The 25,910-nt window shown below is 31.7% G+C and overlaps 2 protein-coding genes and 2 non-coding genes across 4 annotated transcripts; all 4 read left to right on the top strand.

Annotated features, from left to right (window-relative positions):
* The first annotated feature begins 10,397 nt into the window (after nt 1–10,397).
* LOC148206732 (cold-regulated 413 plasma membrane protein 2-like) lies at nt 10,398–11,473 on the top strand. Its single transcript, XM_088114583.1, has 4 exons — nt 10,398–10,650; nt 10,740–10,847; nt 10,926–10,996; nt 11,075–11,473. The coding sequence occupies exons 1-4, from the start codon at nt 10,469–10,471 to the stop codon at nt 11,320–11,322; spliced, it is 609 nt and encodes a 202-aa protein (XP_087970709.1). The 5' UTR covers nt 10,398–10,468; the 3' UTR covers nt 11,323–11,473.
* A 3,021-nt stretch (nt 11,474–14,494) lies between these two features.
* Nucleotides 14,495–14,582, top strand: LOC148206731 (small nucleolar RNA SNOR75). The gene has a single exon (XR_015783992.1). It is a non-coding gene; the product is annotated as a small nucleolar RNA SNOR75 (small nucleolar RNA).
* A 73-nt stretch (nt 14,583–14,655) lies between these two features.
* Nucleotides 14,656–14,732, top strand: LOC148206730 (small nucleolar RNA Z105). Its single transcript, XR_015784005.1, has one exon. It is a non-coding gene; the product is annotated as a small nucleolar RNA Z105 (small nucleolar RNA).
* A 7,876-nt stretch (nt 14,733–22,608) lies between these two features.
* Nucleotides 22,609–24,608, top strand: LOC148206729 (oxygen-evolving enhancer protein 1, chloroplastic). The gene is made up of 2 exons (XM_088104649.1): nt 22,609–22,884; nt 23,676–24,608. Exons 1-2 carry the CDS (start codon nt 22,651–22,653, stop codon nt 24,432–24,434), a joined length of 993 nt encoding a protein of 330 aa, XP_087960775.1. The 5' UTR covers nt 22,609–22,650; the 3' UTR covers nt 24,435–24,608.
* Nucleotides 24,609–25,910: the final 1,302 nt, after the last annotated feature.

Raw genomic sequence — 25,910 nt, 5'->3', positions numbered from 1 at the left:
TCGCTGATACGGATTGGCGAGCGCTTATGGAACGCTCGTTGAAACGGAATGTCGAGCGATGTTTGGACGCTCGTTGACGTGCATTTGATTGTCGAGCGTTGAGGTCGACCGATTGACTGAGTGGACGATCGTTGACATTTGATTGTCGAGCGTTGAGGTCGAACGCTGACTGAGTGGACGCTCGTTGACATTTGATTGTCGAGCGTTGAGGTCGAACGCTGACTGAGTGGACGCTCGTTGACATTTGATTGTAGAGCGTTGATGTCGAGCGTTGACGCTGTACGACTGACTGAATGGACGCTCATACACATGAGTTGGCGAGCGGTTGAAACCAAAGGGAGGCCGAACGGCCGACTGCTTGAACGCTCGTACATGGATTGTCGAGCGGTTGAAACCAAAGGGCGAACACCTTTGAGGCCGAACGGCCGACTGCTTGAACGCTCGTCCATGGATTGTCGAGCGGTTGATGTTCTGGGTGTTCTGGGGCGAACATCTGCCAACGGGAGTGTGTCCCTTTGTTCGATGCACCTGGGTGTTCTAGGGCGAACATCGGCCAGCGGGAGTGTATCCCTTTATGCACGTGTTGTTCGATGCACCTGGGTGTTCTAGGGCGAACATCGGCCAGCGGGAGTGTATCCCTTTATGCATGTGTTGTTCGATGCACCTGGGTGTTCTAGGGCGAACATCGGCCAGCGGGAGTGTATCCCTTTATGCACGTGGGTGTTCTTGGGCGAACATCTGCTGGGTTTAGAAGTACTTCAGGATGATCGGCTTTCAAGTGTCCGCTTTTATGTACAAGATATGTTTATCTGCACTGTAAGAAATAATATTAAGCATATAGGTGAGACTGTTTGGTCAAGTTGCAAACCTGGCGGCTGGACACTTGAGGCCGAGCGTCAAAGAGATGAAGTGGTCGAATGCTTCCTGCGGAAATATGCGAACGCTAATGAAGTGATTGGCCGAACGGTTGCAGCTAAGATGCCGAACGCTAATGAGGCCGAATGTGGGAGCGCTCCTCTTGATGTATGGTCGAGCGGTAGAGACCGAACGTGAGGATGAGCGGTTGAAAGCGAAGGGATGCCGAACGGTTTCACACTGATTGTTTTGACGCTCGTACGCACTGATTGTCGAGCGCTCGATTCTGAACGTCGAGGCCGAACTTTGGCTGTTTGGACGCTCGTACACACTGATTGTCGAGCATTCGAGCACGAAAGTCGAGGCCGAACGTTAGCGAGGTTGTGTGTGTGACGTTTTGAGGAGGAACTGACTCCGGATGGCTGATAATTGAGAACAGAGTGGACGAACGTGAACGTCGAGTCCGAACGTTGGCTGTTGGGCGCTTGCACACACTGATTGTCGAGCGTGCGAGCAGTAACGTCGAGGCAGAACGTCGAGCGTTCGAGCAGGAACGTCGAGGCCGAACGTTGGCTGTTGGGCATGAACGTCGAGGCCGAACGTCGAGCGTCGGAGCAGGAACGTCGAGGCCGAACGTCGAGCGTGCGAGCAGGAACGTCGAGGCCGAACGTCGAGCGTGCGAGCAGGAACGCCGAGGCCGAACGTCGAGCGTAGGAGCAGGAACGTCGAGGCCGAACGTCGAGCGTGCGAGCAGGAACGTCGAGGCCGAACGTCGAGCGTAGGAGCATGAACGTCGAGGCCGAACGTCGAGCGTGCGAGCAGGAACGTCGAGGCCGAACGTCGAGCGTAGGAGCAGGAACGTCGAGGCCGAACGTCGAGCGTGCGAGCAGGAACGTCGAGGCCGAACGTCGAGCGTAGGAGCAGGAACGTCGAGGCCGAACGTCGAGCGTGCGAGCAGGAACGTCGAGGCCGAACGTCGAGCGTAGGAGCAGGAACGTCGAGCGTGCGAGCAGGAACGTCGAGGCCGAACGTCGAGCGTAGGAGCAGGAACGTCGAGGCCGAACGTCGAGCGTGCAAGCAGGAACGTCGAGGCCGAACGTCGAGCGTAGGAGCAGGAACGTCGAGGCCGAACGTCGAGCGTGCGAGCAGGAACGTCGAGGCCGAACGTCGAGCGTAGGAGCAGGATCGTCGAGGCCGAACGTCGAGCGTAGGAGCATGAACGTCGAGGCCGAACGTCGAGCGTGCGAGCAGGAACGTCGAGGCCGAACGTCGAGCGTAGGAGCAGGATCGTCGAGGCCGAACGTCGAGCGTAGGAGCAGGAACGTCGAGGCCGAACGTCGAGCGTAGGAGCATGAACGTCGAGGCCGAACGTCGAGCGTGCGAGCAGGAACGTCGAGGCCGAACGTCGAGCGTAGGAGCAGGAACGTCGAGGCCGAACGTCGAGCGTAGGAGCAGGAACGTCGAGGCCGAACGTCGAGCGTAGGAGTATGAACGTCGAATTGCCGAATGGTTGAATTTTAGGGATTAGAATTTGGGTTGAATGACGTGGAGGAAGAACCGAATCACGCGTGGATGGCGCGATTGTTGCGGAAGACGTGGAGAATGGGTCTGCGATCAGTTTGGCAATGCGGTTTTCTTGGAGGCGCCGAAATGGCTTGTCCCCGAGTTTGGGAATTTAGGGTTTTCGGTTTGCGAATTGTGCGATCATGGAGATGATAGGGATGACCTAACGGTGCTCCTGCAACAGCAGTGCCTGGTGGCGCGACGGAGGCTGATGGGTGGACCCGATTTGGGGATTGTTTTTGGATTTTGTGGAAATTGGAAAATTAGGGATTTCTATTGTAATTGGGTTTTCATTGATTGGAATTGTGGTTTTGATCTTCGCAGCGGCGATGATGAAGGCGACAGCCCTCTCCGACGAAGATTTCCCACGTTTACCGACAAAGGAGACGGTGAAGCCAGATACAGTTCCGATGCGTCACAGTCCCTGCATCAGTCTTCAACCCGTTCTTGTATAATTGGATTGGGACATTGTTGTTTCCTCCAAATGGAAGGGAAAACTGGGGTGACGGCGTCGACATTAAAAGAGGCAGTGAAAGAAGTTTTCTCTCCCGCAAAGGGTGTGATTTAGCGGAGGTGCTCAATGGCGCGATTTCGCAGAGGTGCTCGCGGTGGCGTCAATGGCTCGCGGAGGAGATTCCTGGCAGTGATGCGGCAGTAGCTTTATCTGAAGAAGGGTTTCGTCAAGGCCGAGGCTCCTCTCGTGGCTTCTTTGGGTTGGCACTCGGCCCCACGGTGGGCGCCAAAATGTTTCGGTGTACATTTTCCTGCGTATCTTGGTTGCTCCTGGCTTCTGCTGTCTGGGATGTTCGCATTTCTTCAATTGTTGCTCTTCATACTCGCCAAGGGAGGGGAGGTACCTGCAAAGATACTCCGACGCTCAAGTCAGATGTGAATTATGGAGCTGAAGCTCAGAAGAGAGTAATTGGATACTGCTCTGAAATATTATTCAGGATCTCTAGAGCATAAAGAGAACGTACCTGGACTTGGGTCCTGTCACTGTATTTATAAGCAAAATAATAATAACCACCTTACCTAAAAGTGTGGTTAGTGGCTTTGACTGATATTTTAACTGTCTAAAATATCTAAGATATTTATGTTATTACATAAATATCCTTACTACATAACAATTTAAAACTTATTTTAATAGAATTTATTGTTTATTAAACTTTTATATATATATATATATATATATATATATATATATATATATATATATATATATATATATATATATATGGGGTTTGCTAACGCGCGTACGCCTGTTTTTCAGTTGGTACATTTTAGCAATGTGTACCGGGTTTTAATAGACAAAAATACCCTTATATATCATGAATTCTAAGTTTTAAGGTTAAGGGTATTTTAATAATTTTCATTCTCAAAACTTAAAAAAAAAAAAAAAAAAACCCCAAACCCTTACTCACCTCTCTCATTCCTCTCAATCCTTTCTCTTTCATCTCTCTCACTCCAACCTTTTCTCTGTCATCCCTACTGTAGTCCCAATTGAAAAAATCAGAAACACTTGTCTTTAAACAATTTGTCTTTCTAAAGAGTTGAGTCATTGACATATTCACCTTGCGGCAAAGGTTCATTCAAGATCTCTTCAATTTCACCATCTTCACTAATTTCTCTAATTTCAATTATAAAGTCATTTTTTGTAAGAAATTGTTTAACAACAAGTATTTCTGATTTTTTCCCGATCAATTACCAATTCCTTTATGCTTGTGAAAATTGGATAAAATTAGATAAGACAAAAATTATAAGATCAAAACTCATTATAAAATCATTTTTTTGTAAGATTGTTTAACTTTCAATTGGGGCTACAGTAGGGTGTTTCTGATTTTTTCAATTGGGGCTACAGTAGGGATGACAGAGAAAAGATTGGAGTGAGAAAGATGAAAGAGAAAGGGTTTACAGGAATGAGAGAGGTGAGTAAGGGTTTGGGGGTTTCTTTTTTTTTTTAGTTTTGAGAATGAAAATTATTAAAATACCCTTAACCTTAGAACTTAAAATCCATGGTATATAAGAATATTTTTGTCTACTAAAATCCGGTACACATTGCTAAAATGTACCAACTGAAAAACAGGCGTACGCGCGTTAGCAAACCCCTATATATATATATTAAACTGCTATCAAATGATATATTCATGTATAATTGAATATATGTTTCAATATGAAATAATGTATAAGGGAGATCCAACATTGTCTATAAATAATACATATTTACCATGATATAATAAGGTTTAGAGGTGTACGATTATATTTGCATAACAATGATAGATACTAAGAACATTATCTGATCTAAGAGCTACGATTATAATAAGTTTGTAACACCCTTTTCCCTCCTCTCTCTCCCTCTTTTTGTTCATCCTCACTCTCATTGGTTTGAATCTATCTGGTCTACTTAAGAAGCTAAATTTTCTTTTTAATAATATTATAAACAATAACTTGATTTTGTGTAACATGGACAAATGGCTATATGTGGAAGAAACACAGAATAAAAGCATGTGCAAAGATCTGCCTTCTCATCTCCTCGTGTTTTAAAAAAGATTGTAGTTACTTCTGCCACAAACTGCCACACACGGTTGAAGAAAAGTTGCATACAATTTAAAACTATTTAAAAATGCATGTCATTAAATGTTAACAAAATATATAACTGTCAACAACTAACAATTTCTAAGGTATGTACTTAACATTTTTAGGAAATAGTTATTTTGTTTTGGCATAAATGTTAAAAGTAAAATTATGTATGTAATAAAAACAGTAAATTAAAATAGAAAACATTATGCATTTATATTAAACTCCCATACTTAATTAGCGAACCATAATTGGTTCCATGTTTAGTTAATTAAGTTTAAAATGAAGATTATAACTATAATACTTAAATTGATAGTATTGTGATTGCATTCGAGTCTAGAGTGATTGTACGGGAAAACCAACATCCATATCAAATCGGTACAACGGATGTGAACCCGTTTAATAATTTATCAAATAAGAAATTGTTGAACAATAACTGATCAATTGTAGTTTTAAATTAAAATAAAAATCAACCTAAATTATTAGTTATTTTTATTATACGTGTAAATTGTTAAAAATATCATATTAATTATAAATAAAGTATATTTATCATGTATAAATAAATGAAAACTTCATCTTAAGAAAAACTATTAACAAACATCATTTTACAAAGAAAATAAAATGATAAGAAATAAGAGAGAAAACATATTGTCTATTAAATGAATAAATGAACGAATGAATATAATTAATAAAAGAAAGACAAAGAAAATTATATAAAAGGAAGACCCCAATTACAATTTAACAAAGATATAATTAAGAGGAGTTATAACTGAAGAAAGAAACAACTAATCCTATAACTTTTAAATCACGTGGAATTTTCGTCCCGATCTAATAAAACTCATTGGTATTATTAAAATTTTAATTAAATAATATATATATATATATATATATAAGTATATATATATATATATATATATATATATTATTTTAAACTATTCTATGTATTTTAAATATTAATTTATAAATTTGTGTTTTATTTAAGTTCATTATCATAAAATTATGATGTTATTTAATAGTTTGATTCCGATTTTATGCCAATTAAACTATTAAATTTTACATCTTTATTTTTAGGTTTAATAGCCAATTTAGTCCTCACTTTGATTGAAAAATCTCAATTTAGTCCCTCGTTATAAAAGTGTTTTGAATTAGTCCTAACTTTTAAAATAGTGGGTCAGATTGGTCCTTTCTGTTAAATATAAGTTAACAAAATTAATGGATGATGATGTGACACAACTTAAAGCTAACGAGGGACCAATCTAACACATCAGCTTTAAGCTGTGTCACATCATCATCCATTAATTTCGTTAACTTATATTTAACGAAAGGGACCAATCTGACCCATTATTTTAAAAGTTAGGACTAATGTAAAACACTTTTATAACGAGGGACTAAATTGAGATTTTTCAACCAAAGTGGGGACTAAATTGGCTATTAAACCTTATTTTTATGAGTTTAATGAGCCGTTGGACTTTAAAAGCATTATTCATATTAGACAAAGTCTTGTATTCTCACTATACACCATCACATCTTCCTCGTCTAAAAAGTTTGTGGCTTGCACATGGTATAAGCAGTCAAACATTTATTAATATTATGACCATGGTTATTGTGGGAGCCTTTCAATGTCCCCACACTGGAGAGTATGTTTCAGAGTATTTAGATTATATATATAAAAAAAAGGAAAAATATATTTTAATATTAGTATTCATTAAACCCATCTACTTTACTCCCATTTTCTATAATATCATAATAAAATAATAATTTATATCGTTATAGGTCGAATTTACATTATGAGAAAAAACTTATATAGCATGATCAAAAATCGATGCTAAAAAAAAGTTGATGCTAATTGCTTGAGCTTTGCATTGCATGTGTATATAATTAATGTCAAAATTATGAATGCTAATTTGTTAAGATTTGCTTTGAATTCTAACTAGTATCAGTTTAATCAATGCTAAGTTATCACTAATTTTAAAATAATTAATTTAAATTAATTTTTTAATTAAGCAGTTTAGAGCCATCTTGATCGATGTTAAGAGTTTTATTTTAAAACTTTTGTATTGGCTTGGTTATGAATATGAATAAAAAATAAATGATGAGATTTATGAATATGAATAAAAATGAATATGATAGAATTGATATAAAAATAAAAGAAGAAATTTATGAGTAAATATATTTGTCATCTTTCAATCTGGGTTTAGATTAAAAATAACTTACAATTAATATTTAATATGAAGAATGCACATGAATTTAGAATATATAATTTAGCATTGATTAAGTTAACAATAAAATAAATATAAATATTAAAAATAATGAAGTTAGTGTTAGTTAAATTCATACTAATTAACCTTATTTATTTTTGTTTTTTTATAATTAGTGTTTGTTAAGCATTAACGTACTTAAATAAAATATTAAAAACAAATAGGTTAGTCTACTAAATAGATGATAAGCTTGTATTTTAATTTTTTTGTTTGTTAATATTGAATATTTGTTTATCTGATGTTAAATTAAATAAATTAAATATTAAAATTAAATAAGATTATAATATTTGTTAAATTGATACTAATTCTTACTTATTTTTAATATTTATCTTACTTTTATTCATAATTAACATTCATTTACACCATACTAACTTAAATAAATATAAACATTAAATTAATCAACATTAACTTTATTTATTTTTAATATGTATTTTAGTAAATATTGATTAGGAATAACAAAAATACTTATGTATGCTCACAAATACTTACTATCATAGGTAGAGAATATTTTAGGGTTAAATATGTTTTTAGTCCCTAAACTATTGGTCGTTTCTGGTTTTAGTCCCTCTTTCAAAATAAGGTACAATTTGGTCCTCATTCTTTTCGAAACTTTGGTTTTAGTCCTCTAAAAACTAACACCGTTAAAATTTAGCTGACGTGGCTAACGGTAGACGGACACAGTATTTTTTTTTTCTCTTTCTCACCATTTCTCCCCCTCTCTCTTCCTTCCATCTTCCACCCAAAACTTCATCTTTCATTAGAAAGAGAGAGTGGCAAACGGCGCTAACGTACAAAATGGAGACCATCGACGGCTGAAAGAACATGATCCTCCTTCGACTAAGCAACGATCTGCCTCTCTTCACAATAAACCAAATGATCAGCATGCACCTCATCCCACTCAAGTATCCACATCTCCCTTATTTTCATTCTTACTTTCTTTCGCTTTTAATTTGTTTTTTACACTGTCGGAACTATATCAAAATTCTTGCTATCGGAAATTATTCTTACGGCTTCAAATTTGGAAGCGCTTAGAATATTTAGTTAATTGTGTTTCCATATGAAATAAAATCTCTTCATTTAACTAGAGATTTTAAATTTTGTGTGCTTGATTTTTATTCAGTGTACGCATTCTATTTTTTTGGGGGTGATGTAGTGGGGTTCGTGTTCAGCACCATGCCTTCAAGTCCTCTGTATATATATAACCACCTTAGGCTTGCCTATGCATGTCTTATAACAACACGAGAAACGAGGTAGCATTGGGAGGTTGGCCAAAGCTCAGGTCAAAGGAAAGCAGGTGGTGAGTTTTCATTTTTTATTTATTTTGGTTTTGTATTATCTTCGTATTTTCTGTTATCTTTTCAGTCATGAGTCGTGATTGGGAGTCCTGTATAGGGATGATTTGAATATTGACTCTAGTCATGCAAGTGCAATATTTCTTTCATTTTATGCTAGAAAAAATGCTCTCTTTTTTTCAGTTATAATGTGTTCTATTCATTTTGTTGTAAAATGTGGTTGAGAATTAAAGAAGATTTTGTAATTTTGAGCAACCCGAGCCTTCTTTTGCATGAAGTAGAAATATGACTTACAAACACAAAATAAATATAATCTGATTGCTTTCTTTTATTTTAGAGCGTGGATGGTGGAAGGACACAAGAAAGCAACTTCATGAAAGGGTAGAGACAAGTCACCATAAAGAACAGAGAGATGGTAAATCATAGGCTAAACTAAATGATAATACTTTCCAGAGAAGAGATGATTTTTCTGAAAGGAAAGAGGATCCACTTCCTACCTTAAGGAAAAGACCTGCATTTAGGGAGAAGAGGATTCCAATGGAATCAGTAGATGCTAATCTGGTTGCAGCAGTGGCAGTAAATTTGAGTGAGATTAACCACCCTGCAGGAAGGAATGACAGGAAGAAGGAGGAAAGAAAGCTGGTTATGTTAGAGATGTGATCGGAGATGCTGTGAAAGATGGAGTTGGGTGGAAGATGGAAGGAAGAGAGAGAGGGAGAAATGGTGAGAAACACTTGAAAAAAAAATAGTGTGTCAGTCTACCGTTAGCCACGTCAACTAAATTTTAACGGTGTTAGTTTTAGAGGACTAAAACTAAAGTTTCGAAAAGAATGAAGACCAAATTGTACCTTATTTTGAAAGAGGGACGAAAACCAGAAACGACCAATAGTTTAGGGACTAAAAACATATTTAACCCAATATTTTATTATCTATTTAGAAATAGGCCAAACAGTTAGAGGAGAAACTACTAGCATTAAAAAAGTACGTCGATAGGAATATTTTGTTTATTTAAGATTTGATATAAATAATTAAATATTAACAATGTATATTGTATTTTAAATTGTTTATTTCATAATATGAAAAAAAAATTATAATTGGTTAATAGATAAAAATTAACCCTAACTTAAAATTTAATATAACTTTGGCTCAAATATTTTTGTGTCGTTTACGGAGTACATACTTAAAACAAGATAGAATGTCTTTGACATATATTGTGAAAATAATTTTAGATTATGTACATATTATTTTACACTCATCTTATTAACTCGAGTAATTTTATTATCGTGGACTACGCATCTATTATAAGTGAATAAAACATGATTTATTCCCAATTAAGATATGGGCAAAAAGACTGTATAATTAGTCATCCAAATTCTTCCTCTATAACTACTCATATCATACACAAAGAGAAAAACATCAAATAATTATACGATACATAAAAGAAGTATTTAATGGATGTTAAAATGATGAAATCACATAACCCGCAATGGTATGAACATGGTACGTATAATAAGATTACATTAAAAAACTGCCTTTTAGATTAGTTGCAGCAGATAAAAAAAAATCAAATTTATTTAATTATAGTTTAACATGCAAAAAATAAAGTTGATTTTGCATATAGTACTAATGACAGTTTGCAAGATGTTAAAGAAAAGGACGGAATGCAATTTGGATCACAAACCCGTAATAGGACATGGTAAACATAAAAAGAGTGAAAGCGAAGAGGATCCGAAAGTTCGCATAGTTTTACATTCCCTCACCATTGGTCCAAACAACGAATTAGGACCTCATATCATATATAACACAACATTCTACACTTCCTCACTTTCAAACTCTCCATACCCTTATCGTTCTCCATCACTGCACATCAACGACTTACTGCATTCATTCATTGGTGGTGAATTGTGAGCAGAGATCAGAAGCACAATGCGTAGAATATTACAACAGTACGTGGATACGAAAAGCGATACTGTAGTTGATAGTTTAATTGATTCCGATCTAAACGAGCTCAAGCTTGCGGCCAAGAAGCTCCTCCACGATGCAACCCTGGTAGGAGGCAAAGCCTTTGGCGGTTCTTTCTTTAAATGGCTCGCTTCCTTCGCTGCCATGTAAGTTCAAATTTCTCGCCTCTTAAAAATATTATAAGATTAATATTTATGTTAATTTAATTGAGTTCTTAGACAAATATTTGTTTCAGTTATTTGCTTATACTGGATAGCACAAACTGGAGGACGAATATATTGACAGCGTTATTAGTGCCTTATATATTTTTCAGCTTTCCTGAATCGCTGTTCTCCTTTTTAAGGTGACCATGACATTTATAGTTTCTCTTTCTTTTGTTATCGCTTTACAAAATATACATTGATTGAGTATAATCGTTCAGAGGTGATGTGGGAAAATGGATTGCATTCGTCGCAGTTGTGCTGAGGCTTTTCTTCCCTAGACATTTTCCCGGTATGCTTAACTATTTCTAAGCCTTGTTTCAATATGCATGATCAATTTTGCATAACTAGTGTCGTAAATGACGTGCAGATTGGCTGGAAATTCCTGGTTCAATGATTCTTATTTTGATAGTAGCCCCCGACATATTTGCTCAGAAATTAAGGAATAACTGGATTGGATTAGCGATTGATCTTTTCATCGGTTGTTACCTTCTACAAGAACATATCAGGGCTTCTGGTGGATTCAGAAATTCTTTCACACAGAAACATGGAATATCAAATACTCTTGGCATCCTCCTCCTCATTGTCTATCCTATTTGTGCATTCATTATCCATTAAGTATAAGGCATCATTGACATCAAAGAAAAAAAATACAAGACATAGCAGTTGGTGATGATGTAATCTGTTAGAAAAATAAAATTTTAGATGGTGAAGTTTGTTACTAGTCTTCACAAAATAACTCCATCATCACACCAATGTTGAATTTAACATAATTTCACTCGGCAGTTCTCAACATTCGGCGAATCCTCTCCTGCAAAATTTAGTTTGAACACTATTTTGGAATATTAAGGCAAAAAATAGCTAATAACTAATTTGCTTGAATTTTCATGGATGGAAAAAAAATTGAATTCTATTGACTTTTTTAGTCTTTATTTGTTCAGTAAAGAATCGGTAAACTTTTGTGAATAAAATAATTAATAAAATTTAAAAGACGCAAACATTGAAAGCGCGGAATATTATTATTAGATAAAAAAAATTATGTATGATATATTGCCATTTTAATTTTTACATAGATAAATCGAAATATATATGTTAATTAAACATTAGTGTGTAATTTGAAATTGATTTGAGTAATCACGTTTTTTTTTTACATTTCAACTAAAGGTTTGAAACTTTAAATTGTTGATAATTTTCCAAATATGTGGGTTAAAATAGACATTGATGTTAAATCAATATTTTTATAAACATGATCCATTTTATCAGTCAATTTTTTGAATTATTCTATAAAATTTGGGATTATAATATACTATTCTATCAAAGTTTATGAGAGTAAGAGTTTGAAACTAAAAAACGCATTAAAAGATTCTCGTAATAGTTGCAATAGCTTGAGGTTTCGTATCAAAGCAAGGTTTATGGCAAACCTTTGCATGTTTTTAAATTTGTTGCGATTATTCTTTTTTAGGATTTTTTTTTATTTGTGCTTTTTCTTGCGTTTGATCCCTCACCTGACATTGTTGACATTGGAGAAAGTGTTGCATTGCACTTTTTGGTGCAAAAGATCTCGGAGCATCATCACTGTGATCTTTCGAGGCTATGTCGGAATCACTTTAAAGTGTTTGATATTTCTTTTGTGTACTCGTATATATTAATGTGAAAAAGACTTGTTATACTGATTAAAAAACATTTTTTATACTGATTATAAAATTAGTATAAAAGTATAGGATATAAAAAATTTCTACTTTTTATACTGGTTCCAAACTGGTTCCAAAATTGATGTAAAAATTACTATTTTTTATACTGGTTAAACACGTAGTGGATATGAAAAAATATTTCATACAACAAACCCATCATTCAACCACCTCCCAACACACTAATGTTGAATACAACACCACTATCTAAACATCTCTCTATGTGAACCAACCAACCATAGTAGCAACTTCTTTTCTCTATCACCTCTTGCTATTGAAACTACCTAATGCAGATCAAAATATAACTAGGACACGCCATCCTTTCACATATCTGCACATCATGAGTTTCTCCCTACAAAAATATCATTGTTACCACCAGAAACGTGGTCATAGAACCTTACACCACAAAGATGACCACCATCACACGACCCACGAGCAACTAAAGAACATAACCAAGATTTAACAACCTTGTGAACTCTCATTATCACACTCGCAAATCTCACTTCACCAGTCACTACAAGAAAAATTAATGTTATATCGATATCAAAATTAATAATGCATAAAATTTGTCGATAAATTAAAATTATCAAAGGTTTTTCAACATTAAAAATCCATCGTTAAATTTTACCAACCATTTCCCTGTTTTGTCATAAATTCATCGATAATTATCCATAAAAATATTTGTCAATAAAATTCTTAGCTAAATGTTCATCTTTTTTCTCATTCTTTTTTCTTTTCTTTTTTAGGGTTTTATATTTTTGGCAATGAAGCACACCATAACAATGCTTGCGAACCTGCAAAGAAACCCAAAACCCAATCGCCTACCCCAAAATCCTATATCGCACTATTCTGTTTCGCTTCGCCACCGTTCCTTCCCGCAACTCCAAGAATCATCATAGAACCATGAGCCACCACAACCATGTCTGCCTCTGCACTGACCACCAAGTCAATAACGTCGAAAAAAATACATCACACAATGACACACCTATATCTCCTTTATGGTGGCACTATCAAAAACCACCGCAGATCGCAAATTCGTCCTTATGTCACCACCAGGATCTTCATCACCACTAAACCACCACTGCCCTCCACGGCGAACTCTAACCACGAGCACCACAACCAAATCTCCTCAACACGACGAACCATTGTGCCTCGTCATGGAAGAAACAAAATTTTCGCACTTCCTCATCAATTTTGGATAAAATTTTCCATAACCATATTTCTAAAAACTGATTTCGGGTGACCCATTTACTCACCTGTTCACCCCACTTTGAAAAGCACACTTCATACCTGGCTATTAACTTCAACCATGTGCCCGCTTTTTCTTCAAAGACCAACAACGCTCCTTCATCAACTCAACAATGTTAAAATGCACCAACTAATTAACAACCTTCTCTAATAACGAAGCACCGTTCCTTCTGTTGTTTTCTTTCATTGACACACATTTCAAATAAAAGTTTGAAGGATACTAAATGATGGGATGCAGGAAAAAGAGTGATACGGTGCAGGAAGTAATTTCCAATTTTCATCTATTTGTTAGGCCCAATGCGTTTTAAATTAAAGTATGGCCCATACTTTTTATACTCTCCATTTTGCTTTCTGTATCCTTTGCCTAATATTTTAATTACAAAAGAGTAAAATAAAAATTATTTTTAAAAATTTATTCTTTATAATCTAAAAATTATATTATATTAAATAATTTTCATAAAATGTAAAGAAAGAAATGATAATTTATGATGAGAGAAAATAAGAGTATTTTGGAAGTATTAAAAAAACGTGAAATATATGTAAATGTAACGAACTTTAAGACGATCAGGCCCATTCAACTCGTGGGCTAAATGAAGCCATTAAACCCTTACGGCTGTGCCAAACCCTAAATCTTCCTTCACAGATCCAAACGCCTATAAAAGCGAAACTGTGATCCCTCTTTAACAATTCAGTTGCGCAGGAAGCATGAACAAAGTTTCACTTTTTAAAATTTTGTTGTTATTTTTAGTCTATTTTGTATTTTGTATTTATGTGTTCGATTTACTTGATTAGATTTAGTTTATACTGTTTTGTGAATCGCTTTTTCGGTGAACTTAACGGTGAAGGTGTGGTTTTCTCGGTGATGATCAAATAATGATGACGAGTCCGATCTAATCCATTCTTACAATTCTGACGACAAATCGAGGCATTTGTCTGAGAGGATTCCACTCTTCCCTTCCATTAAGCTATTTAATTTATTTTTTTTGAATTCATCTAAATTTTTTTTGGTGATTAATTGGCATGATGATGATAGTTTTGAATATGTTCATATGATTATTCATATGATGAATCTAATCCTCCTACTCATTCTGAATGCCGGTTATGTTATTAGTTTTCAACTGTGTAGCGCTGATGGTACGGATGGTGTGTGAAGTGTTGAGTTTTTCAAGGTTTTTTTTCAAACGCAATCAAGCCTGTTGTTCTTCTTTTTCATCATTTTTTTCGAGTCTTTTGCCTGTTTTGGTTGGTGATTCCATTTATGTAGAATGTTTCAGAGTTACTTTTATTTCTCTGAAGAAGAAATAGGATAGGATGTTGAACGTTGAAACTTCTACAGGATTTTGCTATGGTAACTGCTCTTTGCATTATCCACATCAGTAGGAAGGAGATACTGATAATTTTTATTAATCTTTTTTTTAATTGTAACAAATTTAATAAACTATAAAATAACTATTCTTAATAAAATATTAAAATAAATAATTTGTATCACTTTTTTATTATATAAATATTTTTTAATTAAATATTAATTATTTCAATTAAGAAAGTTATTAAAAAATAGAATTAGAAAATGTTTTTATTATTATTTATATACCTATATTTAACTATATTTTTTTGTGTTGATATTTATTTTCTAATTTTCTTTTTTAATAAATATTTTTTAAAATTAAAATATTTGTTTAATTACTTTTATGTTTAAAGCAATTATTTTTTAAAATTTAATTTTTTTTCAATTTAAATGTTTTCTAGACTTAATTATTTATTTTAATCATAAAACTTTTTATAAAATAAATAAAATTTATTTCTATAACTGTGTATAAATGAACTTTTCTTTTTGGTTACAACAACTTTTTTATTTTATTTTTCACTTTAAATAAAATTATTATAGAGTTAAAATAATTATGTGTTTTGATAAATGAATAATGATTTGAATTTAGAAAGGTGGTTATTAAATAGTAATCATTTTAATATAGTAGCATAAATAAAAAATTAACTTTGAATAAAAATAAATGTTTTTGGGTTTAAATGAATTTATAGAAGAAAATGTTTTTGACATATTAAATTGATTAAAAGCAAGCCATAAGAAATGATGGTAAAAGTAATATATATATATATATATATATATATATATATATATATATATATGTATATATATTGAAGGTTTATTTGACAATTTTTAAGTATTTGTTTAATAACAAAAAAATTTAGTTATTTAAAGTTTTTAATCTTGTTCTGGTTGGTGAATATCAATAGAAATTAGATTGAACACAAGTCAATGTGAAATTGGGTTCATATAAATTTTTATGGTCTTGTAATCATATTTAATTATGATCTAGGTTTGCTAAACCAACTAAATCAGCCCTGGTATCAATCATTGGTAATATAAGAAACCCAACACATATAATTCCCCAAAACCTAAGTGATGTTGTATATGTTTATTGATCACAAAAGTTAGGTGAGAGTCTATATTAAATAAAACTATTTAGCAATGGTTGCAAAATTAAGTTTGTGTCCTACTTAAATGTATGTTATATTGATATTATTTGTAAATAAAAATACCTTATGTAATTATAATGCATTCAAAAAAATAATTGATACAAACAATTTTAAACCAAACTATATTTTTCACAATATCACTGATAATCGAAGCACATTGGTCGAGGTGAATCAATGGAGTTAGTGAGAGGTGTAAGAGAAGAAAATGAAAGAAAAGTGAAGATGAAATGTTAATGCATTTTGTGCAATAGAAAAAAAATCATACAATAACATTTATATGACTAAAAACTATTGTGTATAGTTACAATTAAAAACCAATCATAGTTGAATATGATGATAATTTAAAACTATTATAATAATGTACATATAATAATTACAAAACAATCATCATATTTTTTAATGTTAATTACAAAAAGCTTTATATTTTAAAATAACCGTTTTACAATAGTGTATGTATAAGGATAAATGCTACTCAAATTTTGTGAAATATAAGAAATGTTAACCAAAATTTGTATTTAATAATTAATTATGAAAAGTAAATCCTTTTGTATGGGATAAGGTTACATGAGATTTATACATTGATGCAAAAATTGAATGTTCATTATATATGTACAAAACATATAGGAATCAAAGTTGGATTAATTGGGCACATATAACTTATGTGTAGATAGAACAATATTGAAACCCTAAACATACATACATGTATATGTGTTAATGCATATTATATAGAAAAGAGCTTAAAGTGTTGAAAAAATATATGTTCAAAGTATGAATCATCATATTACAAGGTGAAAGAAAATTGTCAAGACAAAAGTGCTAAGAATTTATTTACTAATCCAAATTATACTAAAAACTTTACATAACATGTATATGAGAGCCAATGTGATGAATTGTTTTATCATTTGACTAATTATTTGCAATGAAAGATGAGTTTCCATAATTTAGAAATGAATTGAAAAATCTAGGGTTTGAACTAATTACAAATGGAATGAATCTATTATAATTCATTTGACAACTATGAAGTTGAAACACAAACATACAACAACAATTGTACGGTGATAAAGAGAAAATATAATTATTTTCTTCCATATATTAATCGGTAAATGTTTTTTCAATAAATAAATTGTCAAACTTTTATAATTCTTACAATAATCATCTTCAACACAAGCATTTTGATTATTATTTATGTTCTTATATGATCATAGCATTAGATGATTTTACTTGATATCACATAAGAAATCCCTCTAATACTTTAAATAAATAGTAAATATGTAATAAAAAATTATTTTTTACACCTATTACATTAACATTATATAACTTTAACTAATACACTTTTTTTTTATTTGTGTCTACTCCAGAAATAACATTTTAAAGCACATATTAAATTTATGATTGTAAAAGCTTACATAAACAAGCCTCAATGTGTTCAATTCCAATATATACATATTACTTTTACATTTTTGTATGTTAATTAATTGTATTAAACTCTTTCTTATTGAACTTAGTCTAATAAACAAACTAAAGGCATGAATGCAAATATCATTGAACACAGCATAGGAAGATTATTATGTAAACTAAAATTAAAAAAGATAAGAGCAGGCAATTCACTTTATTTGACCAATTCATTATTAAATTAATTATTTTTTGTCATAGATTAATATAAAATTATTAAATATTATGATTTTTTACGAAGATATAATTGTTAAATTTTAATGCACTTAATTACCTTAAAATCACTTTGAAAATATATTTAGTTAATACCTATAATATACTTTAGGACCCTTGATGTATTTAAAAGACTTTTTACATTTCATAGTTAATGAATGTAGTGTTAGAATTCAGGTCCGATCCTATTTTTTATTGATCTCCACCTAATCAATATCTTATTTATTTGATATTAATGTACAATTAATAAGTAAATTATAATATTTTCGTTAAGAAATTTAAATTAATTTTAATAACATTAATGGAGTATCAATAGATATGATATAGATAATGAGTAAGGAATATTCATATGAAAATAATAGTTTAGAGTCCCGATAAAAGAAAAAAAAGAAGAATATATACTTTAGTTTAGGATCTTTTATTTTTTAACTAGAACATTTTGATAGCCAGCGCAAGATAGGTCAAAATGGTCATGCTCATTTTTTTTAAAGTTAATTATTCTCTTAAAGAATGAGGACAATTATAGACAATATCATAAGAAGATGGAGATGAAGCAAATATGATTATTCAACAAATTATTGTCTAGATAGACAAGTTCTTATCGAGTATGTGAAGTTTTGAAGAAAGAGCTTATGGATTAGAGTTGCTAATGGAAAGATAATGCAAAAAAATGAAATATTGTTAATATTCATTTTAATATTGGTGCAAATAAAGGGAGCAATGTTTAAACTCATAAAATAGAAAATCTTAATCCCTTGATCAAAGTAAAAGAGTCAATCTTAATTATGCGATAATGACCTTAATTGTTTTATCAAAGTAGAAGAGGCGACCTTAATTGTCCAATGTTTTAGTCAAAGTTATACAAAGTTTTTCGATTATTATCTGAATTGCTTAGGTAAAAAGGAAGTAATTTATCAAGTATGCAAAGGTTTTTCTTTTGTCAAAATAAAAAGTAGGTTTATTAAGTAGGTGTTCAACTATTTAACAAAATTCCCTTGTATTAGTCTATTGATTCCCATTGGTAAAAAGTATAGTTAAGTCTAACTAAACAACATATTAAGAAAATATAGAAATAAGTTAACAAAGTCAAGACAAAAAGGTAATTATGATGTCAAATCCGATTTTGATTAATATACTTGAGATGAGAGATGATTCTTGAAATATATAGATCGTTGAAAGCTCGTCTTAAACTTCAAACCCTAAATATAACTTACCTTGAGGTATAAAATGTTGGGAAACAAAGAATATGAGTAGCCTTTGGATTGAAAAGTCTTAGACTAAGGGATTGTGTAATGTTAGGACTCAGGTTAATCCTATCTTCTAGTCGGTCTCCACTTGACCAGTAATATATCTTATATTAATATACATTTATGAGTGAATTCTTATATTGTCATTAAGGATGATAAAAAAAATTCCTACTCTGAATAAATTTTTTTGACAAAATACCAAATTAATACTTGTAGATAATGGTACAAATATATTTAATTACCCATTGGTAATAGGGTAGGTACATGTACAATGATATTCTACACACTACTTGCTTATACTTATTTTTCTTAAATTTTTTTTAGAAAATAATTATCAGTGAGTTTTATTTTAGTATTTTTTTTATCATGAAGTGATCAAAATAAAGCTACTAGTGATAAAAAAATAATTATTGATTTTTTTAAAAAAATTTTGACTTCATATGTTTATATTTTTTTATTTAAATCTATAAAATTGATGTTATTTTCAAAAAGATTAATTTTTTAAAATTTATATTTTGGTAAAATTCATTCAAATTTGAATTGCATTAAAATTTTAGTAAATAATTTAATTTGAATTATAATTTAAAAATAATTTTTATTTAATTCTACATTTTAAAGATTAGGTTTTAAGTAACTTTATTTAAAATTGAAAAATATATATATAAAAAAAACTTGCAGATATTTTCTTATGGATACTCGATAGATAAAGGGACAAGTAACTAGCAAATTCTTTTAGATGGGTCGGGTTATTATCCCTAATATCCGTTAATTACTTTTAATAATACAATAAATTTAGATAATAAATAGAAAATATTAAAAAAAATTATTTATATATAAAATTAAACACAAATAATAATAAAGATAAGAATACACTGAATATTTTAAGTTAAATATATTTTTAGTCATTTAATTTTTAGTAAAAATTGAAAATAATATATTTTCAAAACTTTGACCTAATTTAGTTTATTAAACAAATTTTGTTAAATTTATTTGATGTTTTAAATGTTATTTAAAATGTCAAATAAACTTAATAAAAATTTATTAAAAAAACTAAATTTATATTTTTTTAAAGTTAAAAATTAAATTGGACCAAAATTTTAAAGATAGATTAATTCTAATTTTTGTTAAAAATAAAGAAATAAAAAAAATATTTAACTTATATTTTAAATTAAAGTCTTTATAATTTTTTAGTAAACCACTTACATTTGATTAATGAATAATTTTGATTATATACTTTAATGAAATTCTAGTAATGATTTTAAAGGATCCTTGAATTGTACAAGTTAAGGTAGTTATTAAATTCAACCAGTATTAAGATAAAATACATACGCCAATGTTTATTATTACAAGCATCATATCACCAATTCAACGACCATTAAAACTTAGCTGTCTTTGAAAAAAATAGTGGTCAAGTAGTAGGAAAACAACAAATATAACAATGCTATATATTCCAATCATAGTCCTTTCATGACAATTGTAAATAACAACTAACCTTGAAAGTCTCCAACTGTTATCAATCATGAACATGATTTAAACTATCGTGTTTTCAGTGACAGCTCATCAACAACAAATTAAGATAAAAAGGTTAAAACCTTGTTTTTTTTTTCAGTGGTATATAAAAATTGCACTGAATTAAATCATACAATTAATGTTTATCGATGTATGCGTATCACATTCATCCTAAACTTATTGATTAATATGTAGATTGAAATGATGTCATAATAACTTATCAAGATTAATATTGATCCGTGTATGATATTTACACTAAAAACTATTAATTACTATTGGCTAAAATATTTCTTATCTTCTAATTTGTATAAAAAAATTAGTTAAATTTCTAATTTTTATTTAATTTAATTTATTTTTTAAAATATCTAATTAGATCAGTTATATTTTCATTAAATTTATGTTAGAATTTATATATTAAATCACTCAACTTAAATGTTTAAATATTTAAATTACTTTTAATTTTTAAATGATGATTTGATGTATAAATTTAACAAAAATTTAACATTAATCTAATAGATCTGATTGGATCATTTTAAAAAAGTAAAAAATAATTTGAATAAAATAAAAATTAAGAATATAATTAATTTATTTTTATAAGAATTAAAGGATTTTTATTTTTTAAATACAAAGCGCTGAGAATATTTTACAGGTACACTTCCCAATGATTAAATAAGAAAACTGAAATTTAATAGTTACATTTTTTATACTTAATATATACTTTGTTTCTTATCTGAATTAATAAAAAAATCATTAATTGCATAATAAGCATATTTACATTTTTTTCACAAGGTGAAAGGAATTAAAGATAAACTACTAAAATATTTTCTATAATTAACATTAAAAGGGTATTCTTAATTATCTAGATAACTTAGTATTTATATTTATAATTTTAATACTTTCTTTCATTGTAGTTTTAATGAATACATTTCTTAATATTTGTAATATATTATTGGTTGAAATATTAACTAAAATTAAAAAAAAAAGTAGTTTATAATCAATGTCTAATTAAGTTTATATTACAAAATACTGAATAATAAAAATATTTACATTATTTCGTAATGTTAAGGGGGCTAAGTTCAAGTACTACGCGCGCTATTTGCTATATTTATTAAAACGAGTTACTTCAAAAGCTTATTTGATTATTTATTCTTTTTTAAACTCTTATATATATATATATATATATATATATATATATATATATATATATATATATATATATATATATATATATATATATATATATATAAGTTTTAATTAAAAAGATTGTGATAATTATAATGATTATGCATTGTACTAATATGGTCTTCATTTGTGTTCTAAAATTTTTATATGAAACAAAGAGTAATATAAATAATAAATCACGTTAACTTTTGAGCGTATGATTACAGTCTTTATCCTTAAGTTTTATTATTACATATAAAAAATACATGTTGCAAAATGTTCCTATAAAGCATATTCTTTTATAAAAAAAAATAATATAAAAAAAGTAAAATATATGTTTGAAATTTACATGACATATTTAAAGACTATTTGAGATGAAGTATAACGAAAATGAGATAGGAAGACAACATGCATGCATTAGAAACTGCATACAGTAGAAAAAATTGATTGAGAAAAAACATTTATGATTCTTATACATAAAAAGACGTTGAGTTTGAAACCATTTAAAAAGTGTGGAGTTTTGATTATTTTGTGTTGGAAGAAACATATTCCTCGTGGGTAAAGGCTAACATAAACCATTATTAAAATATCGTATATTTTGGACCATGTTTCTGCTGAAACAAGGATTCGTGGTTTGTGTTTGGGATCCATGTTGGTGTTTATTTTTAAGCGTGTTAGTTTGTGGTGGATGTGATCCTAGTCACCAAAATGGTGACAGATAGTATCTTGATCCCAATTGAGAAGCTTGCAATGTGGCAAGCCACAGCAGCATCGGCATTAGCATGAGCCATCCAATAGGAGATTACCTTATCCTATCCGTTATCTTACCCACACCATAGCCACCAAATAATTGTACTCTCTCCACTCTCCAAAAACACTTACAAACTGCTTTCTTTCAAGACCTCACACACACAAACACTGAGGAATTGGTGGCAATGGCAGCGTCACTACAACCAGCCGCTACTTTCATGCAAGCCACCAAGTTGGGCAGAACCAACACTTTGCAGCTAAAGTCCCCTCACTCCATTTCAAAGGCTTTTGGTTTGGAACCTGCTGGAGCTAAGCTTTCATGCTCCCTTCAGACCGACCTTAAGGACTTAGCTCAAAAGTGTGTTGACGCAACCAAAATTGCAGGATTCGCCCTTGCCACCTCTGCTCTTGTTGTCTCTGTACGTGCTCTTCTTTTCTACCAATTTCATAACCTATTCTATCATTAACTGTTACATGAACTTCCCCACAGTTTTACTCTCATATTTTCTATTTTTTATACCAAAAAACTTGTATACCATGTTGTTTGTTGGGAAGTCCCACATGATAGTAAAGTTCAAGGCTAGGCCTAAGAGCACCCATGTTCATCTTTCTTATGGAATGATGATTTTTTTTTTCTTTTCTTCTTTACGTTTTAATAGGATACATCAAATGAACATCTCTGGCTTGTAAGTATAACAGTCCATTTAATTAAGGATGTGGTTGACAAATGTTGCACAGAAACCATCAATGATTTTATTCGCCAGTAGTTTAATTTTGTCTTGTGATGAATATTCATCATAAGATATCTACTGATTTATGAAGCCAGGTCACTGCCAGTGCCAAGCATAGTAATTAACCTTGTAAATCCCAACTTAGAATATTCATCGGTCAAGTCAGTCCTCGTATAACATGTTATGAAGACTAGTTTCACCGTCCTAACACACTCATTCAGGACTAATTTACTGATTGTATGCACATATGTTCTACTTTTCAATACACTCATTTTAGATTTCTTTTTATTATAGGATGAAATTTATTAGAATTCAGCAGATCATATTGTTTAGAGTCTAAGACATGGCCTTGTGAGTTCTGATAGATTTTAAACAAAAATAGAGTGAGCTAACTGATGGGTATTTTAGAAAAGGTGGTCTGAACAAAGTGATATTGTATGTTTAAAGAACTAATTTGACTGAGGTATTAAAACCTTCAGGGGGCAAGTGCTGAAGGTGTTCCAAAGCGGCTAACCTTCGACGAAATCCAGAGCAAGACCTACCTGGAAGTGAAGGGGACTGGAACAGCAAACCAGTGTCCAACCATTGAAGGTGGAGTGGACTCATTTGCCTTTAAGGCAGGCAAATACAACGCCAAGAAGTTATGCCTTGAGCCCACTTCATTCACAGTGAAGGCTGAGGGTGTGGCCAAGAACGCCCCACTAGAGTTCCAAAACACAAAGCTCATGACACGTTTGACCTACACTCTTGATGAGATCGAGGGACCCTTTGAGGTGTCTCCCGATGGCACAGTCAAGTTTGAGGAGAAAGATGGCATTGACTACGCAGCCGTGACGGTTCAGCTACCTGGTGGCGAACGTGTGCCCTTCCTCTTCACCATCAAGCAGTTGGTGGCGTCAGGGAAGCCAGAGAGCTTTGGGGGGCAGTTTCTGGTGCCATCTTACCGTGGAAGCTCTTTCTTGGACCCCAAGGGAAGGGGTGCTTCCACAGGTTATGACAATGCTGTTGCTTTGCCTGCTGGTGGAAGAGGAGATGAGGAAGAACTTGCAAAGGAAAACAACAAAAGTGCCTCGTCATCCACGGGAAAAATCACCTTGAGTGTGACCAAGACCAAGCCTGAGACTGGTGAGGTTATTGGTGTGTTCGAGAGTGTTCAGCCATCTGACACTGATCTGGGAGCAAAGGCCCCAAAGGATGTCAAGATCCAGGGCGTCTGGTACGCTCAACTTGAGTCATAGAGTGTTTCTTTCATGCTTTGTTTTGTGTTTTTTGTTGGCTCAGATTTTGTTGTGACTCCATCGTGTTGCTGCATTATCCCTTGACCCAACTTTCCTAGCACTACTCAGAGTACTGTCATGGTTGTATATTATTATATCGACCTCCAATTACAATGCTTAAAATTTCAAGGTTTACATTGATGGCGTGTGTGAGTTTTGGAGCCTAAGTTCTTAGTAGTTGCAATTGCATCGTATAATATGCTTCGTTACATATAATATGTTACTAACCAAGGAAACACTGCATTTGAAGAGGATTATAACTGACCTCTGCAGAGAACTCATCTTTTTCCATCCTATGAACTTGAATAGGATACTATTCATGTTCTATATTCGGTTGATTGACCACAAGCATATGTGCTTACTTTCTCAGTTTTCGGTCGGAGAAATTATCAAACAGTTTATGATCATCATGATCTATTTTCAACTAAGTTATGTAATTAGACTATAGCATATTGGGAGGGGTATTAGACAGACAAACAGTACCCAAATTGCTGAAATATAGCATCAACTAGGATGGTCAATGAAATACTACAATTCATTTAGCATCTCCTTTTAGATCACGATAATCTACAGAACATAAGGGGTCTTTTAGGCAAACGAGTGGTTGTTCGATCTACCATGTTCTTGTGAAATGATTTATTTTTATATTTTGTTTGCGATGTTTTAAAATGGAACTGTTATTTAACTGATTAGTTGGATGGTTTGACATACCGATATTAATAAATTTATTTAATAATTAAATAACATAGAATAATATTAAAAAATATAATACTATGATTGTATGATGCTAAAAATTAAAATAAAACATAAATGTATAGAATATTAACATTTAAAGTACATACAAAAGTTAAGATGAAGAATGATATAGAATTTATATTAAAAGCTTATTCAGGTGTAAAATTTTTTTATTAAGTATTTTTATACTTTTTTTGTCATGTAGTTTAATATTTTCATCATATGGATGATAGTTATTTTATCTCATCATCTTATTATATATGTATTTGTTAAAAATTTTGAAATTCTTATTCTGTATGCATTTGTTAAAATTTGTGAAATTCTGTTAAAACGTGTGACTTTTACTATTTTTTATTAAAAATATTTTAAAGGTCATTATGTTTGTTTTTTTGTTTTTACATCTTAGAGGTCATTCTTTATTACCATTGATAGAACTATCTTTATTATATAAATTATTTTTAATAAAAATAATAAAAGTTACTCACCATTTTACATTTATAAAAAAAAATTATAAATAGGATTAACAAAATAAAAAATAGATACATGAAAGCTCTAACATATTACTTACCAACAAAATTGAAATTACAAATAAATTGAAACTATATCTAGGATATAAACCCCAACCTAATCGACTCAACTAACCTTTTATGGCCTTATTGCGTAGAGCTTGACTTGTGAGTTCAGCAATTACTTCAGTGTTTT

This window comes from Vigna umbellata, chromosome 1 (assembly GCF_029865625.1).
Source record: "Vigna umbellata cultivar VRB3 chromosome 1, Vumbellata_1.0, whole genome shotgun sequence".
In the NCBI taxonomy this organism is placed as follows: Eukaryota; Viridiplantae; Streptophyta; class Magnoliopsida; order Fabales; family Fabaceae; genus Vigna; species Vigna umbellata.
The sequence above is the reverse complement of the archived record's forward strand: the minus strand, read 5'-3'. Positions and strand labels throughout refer to the sequence as shown.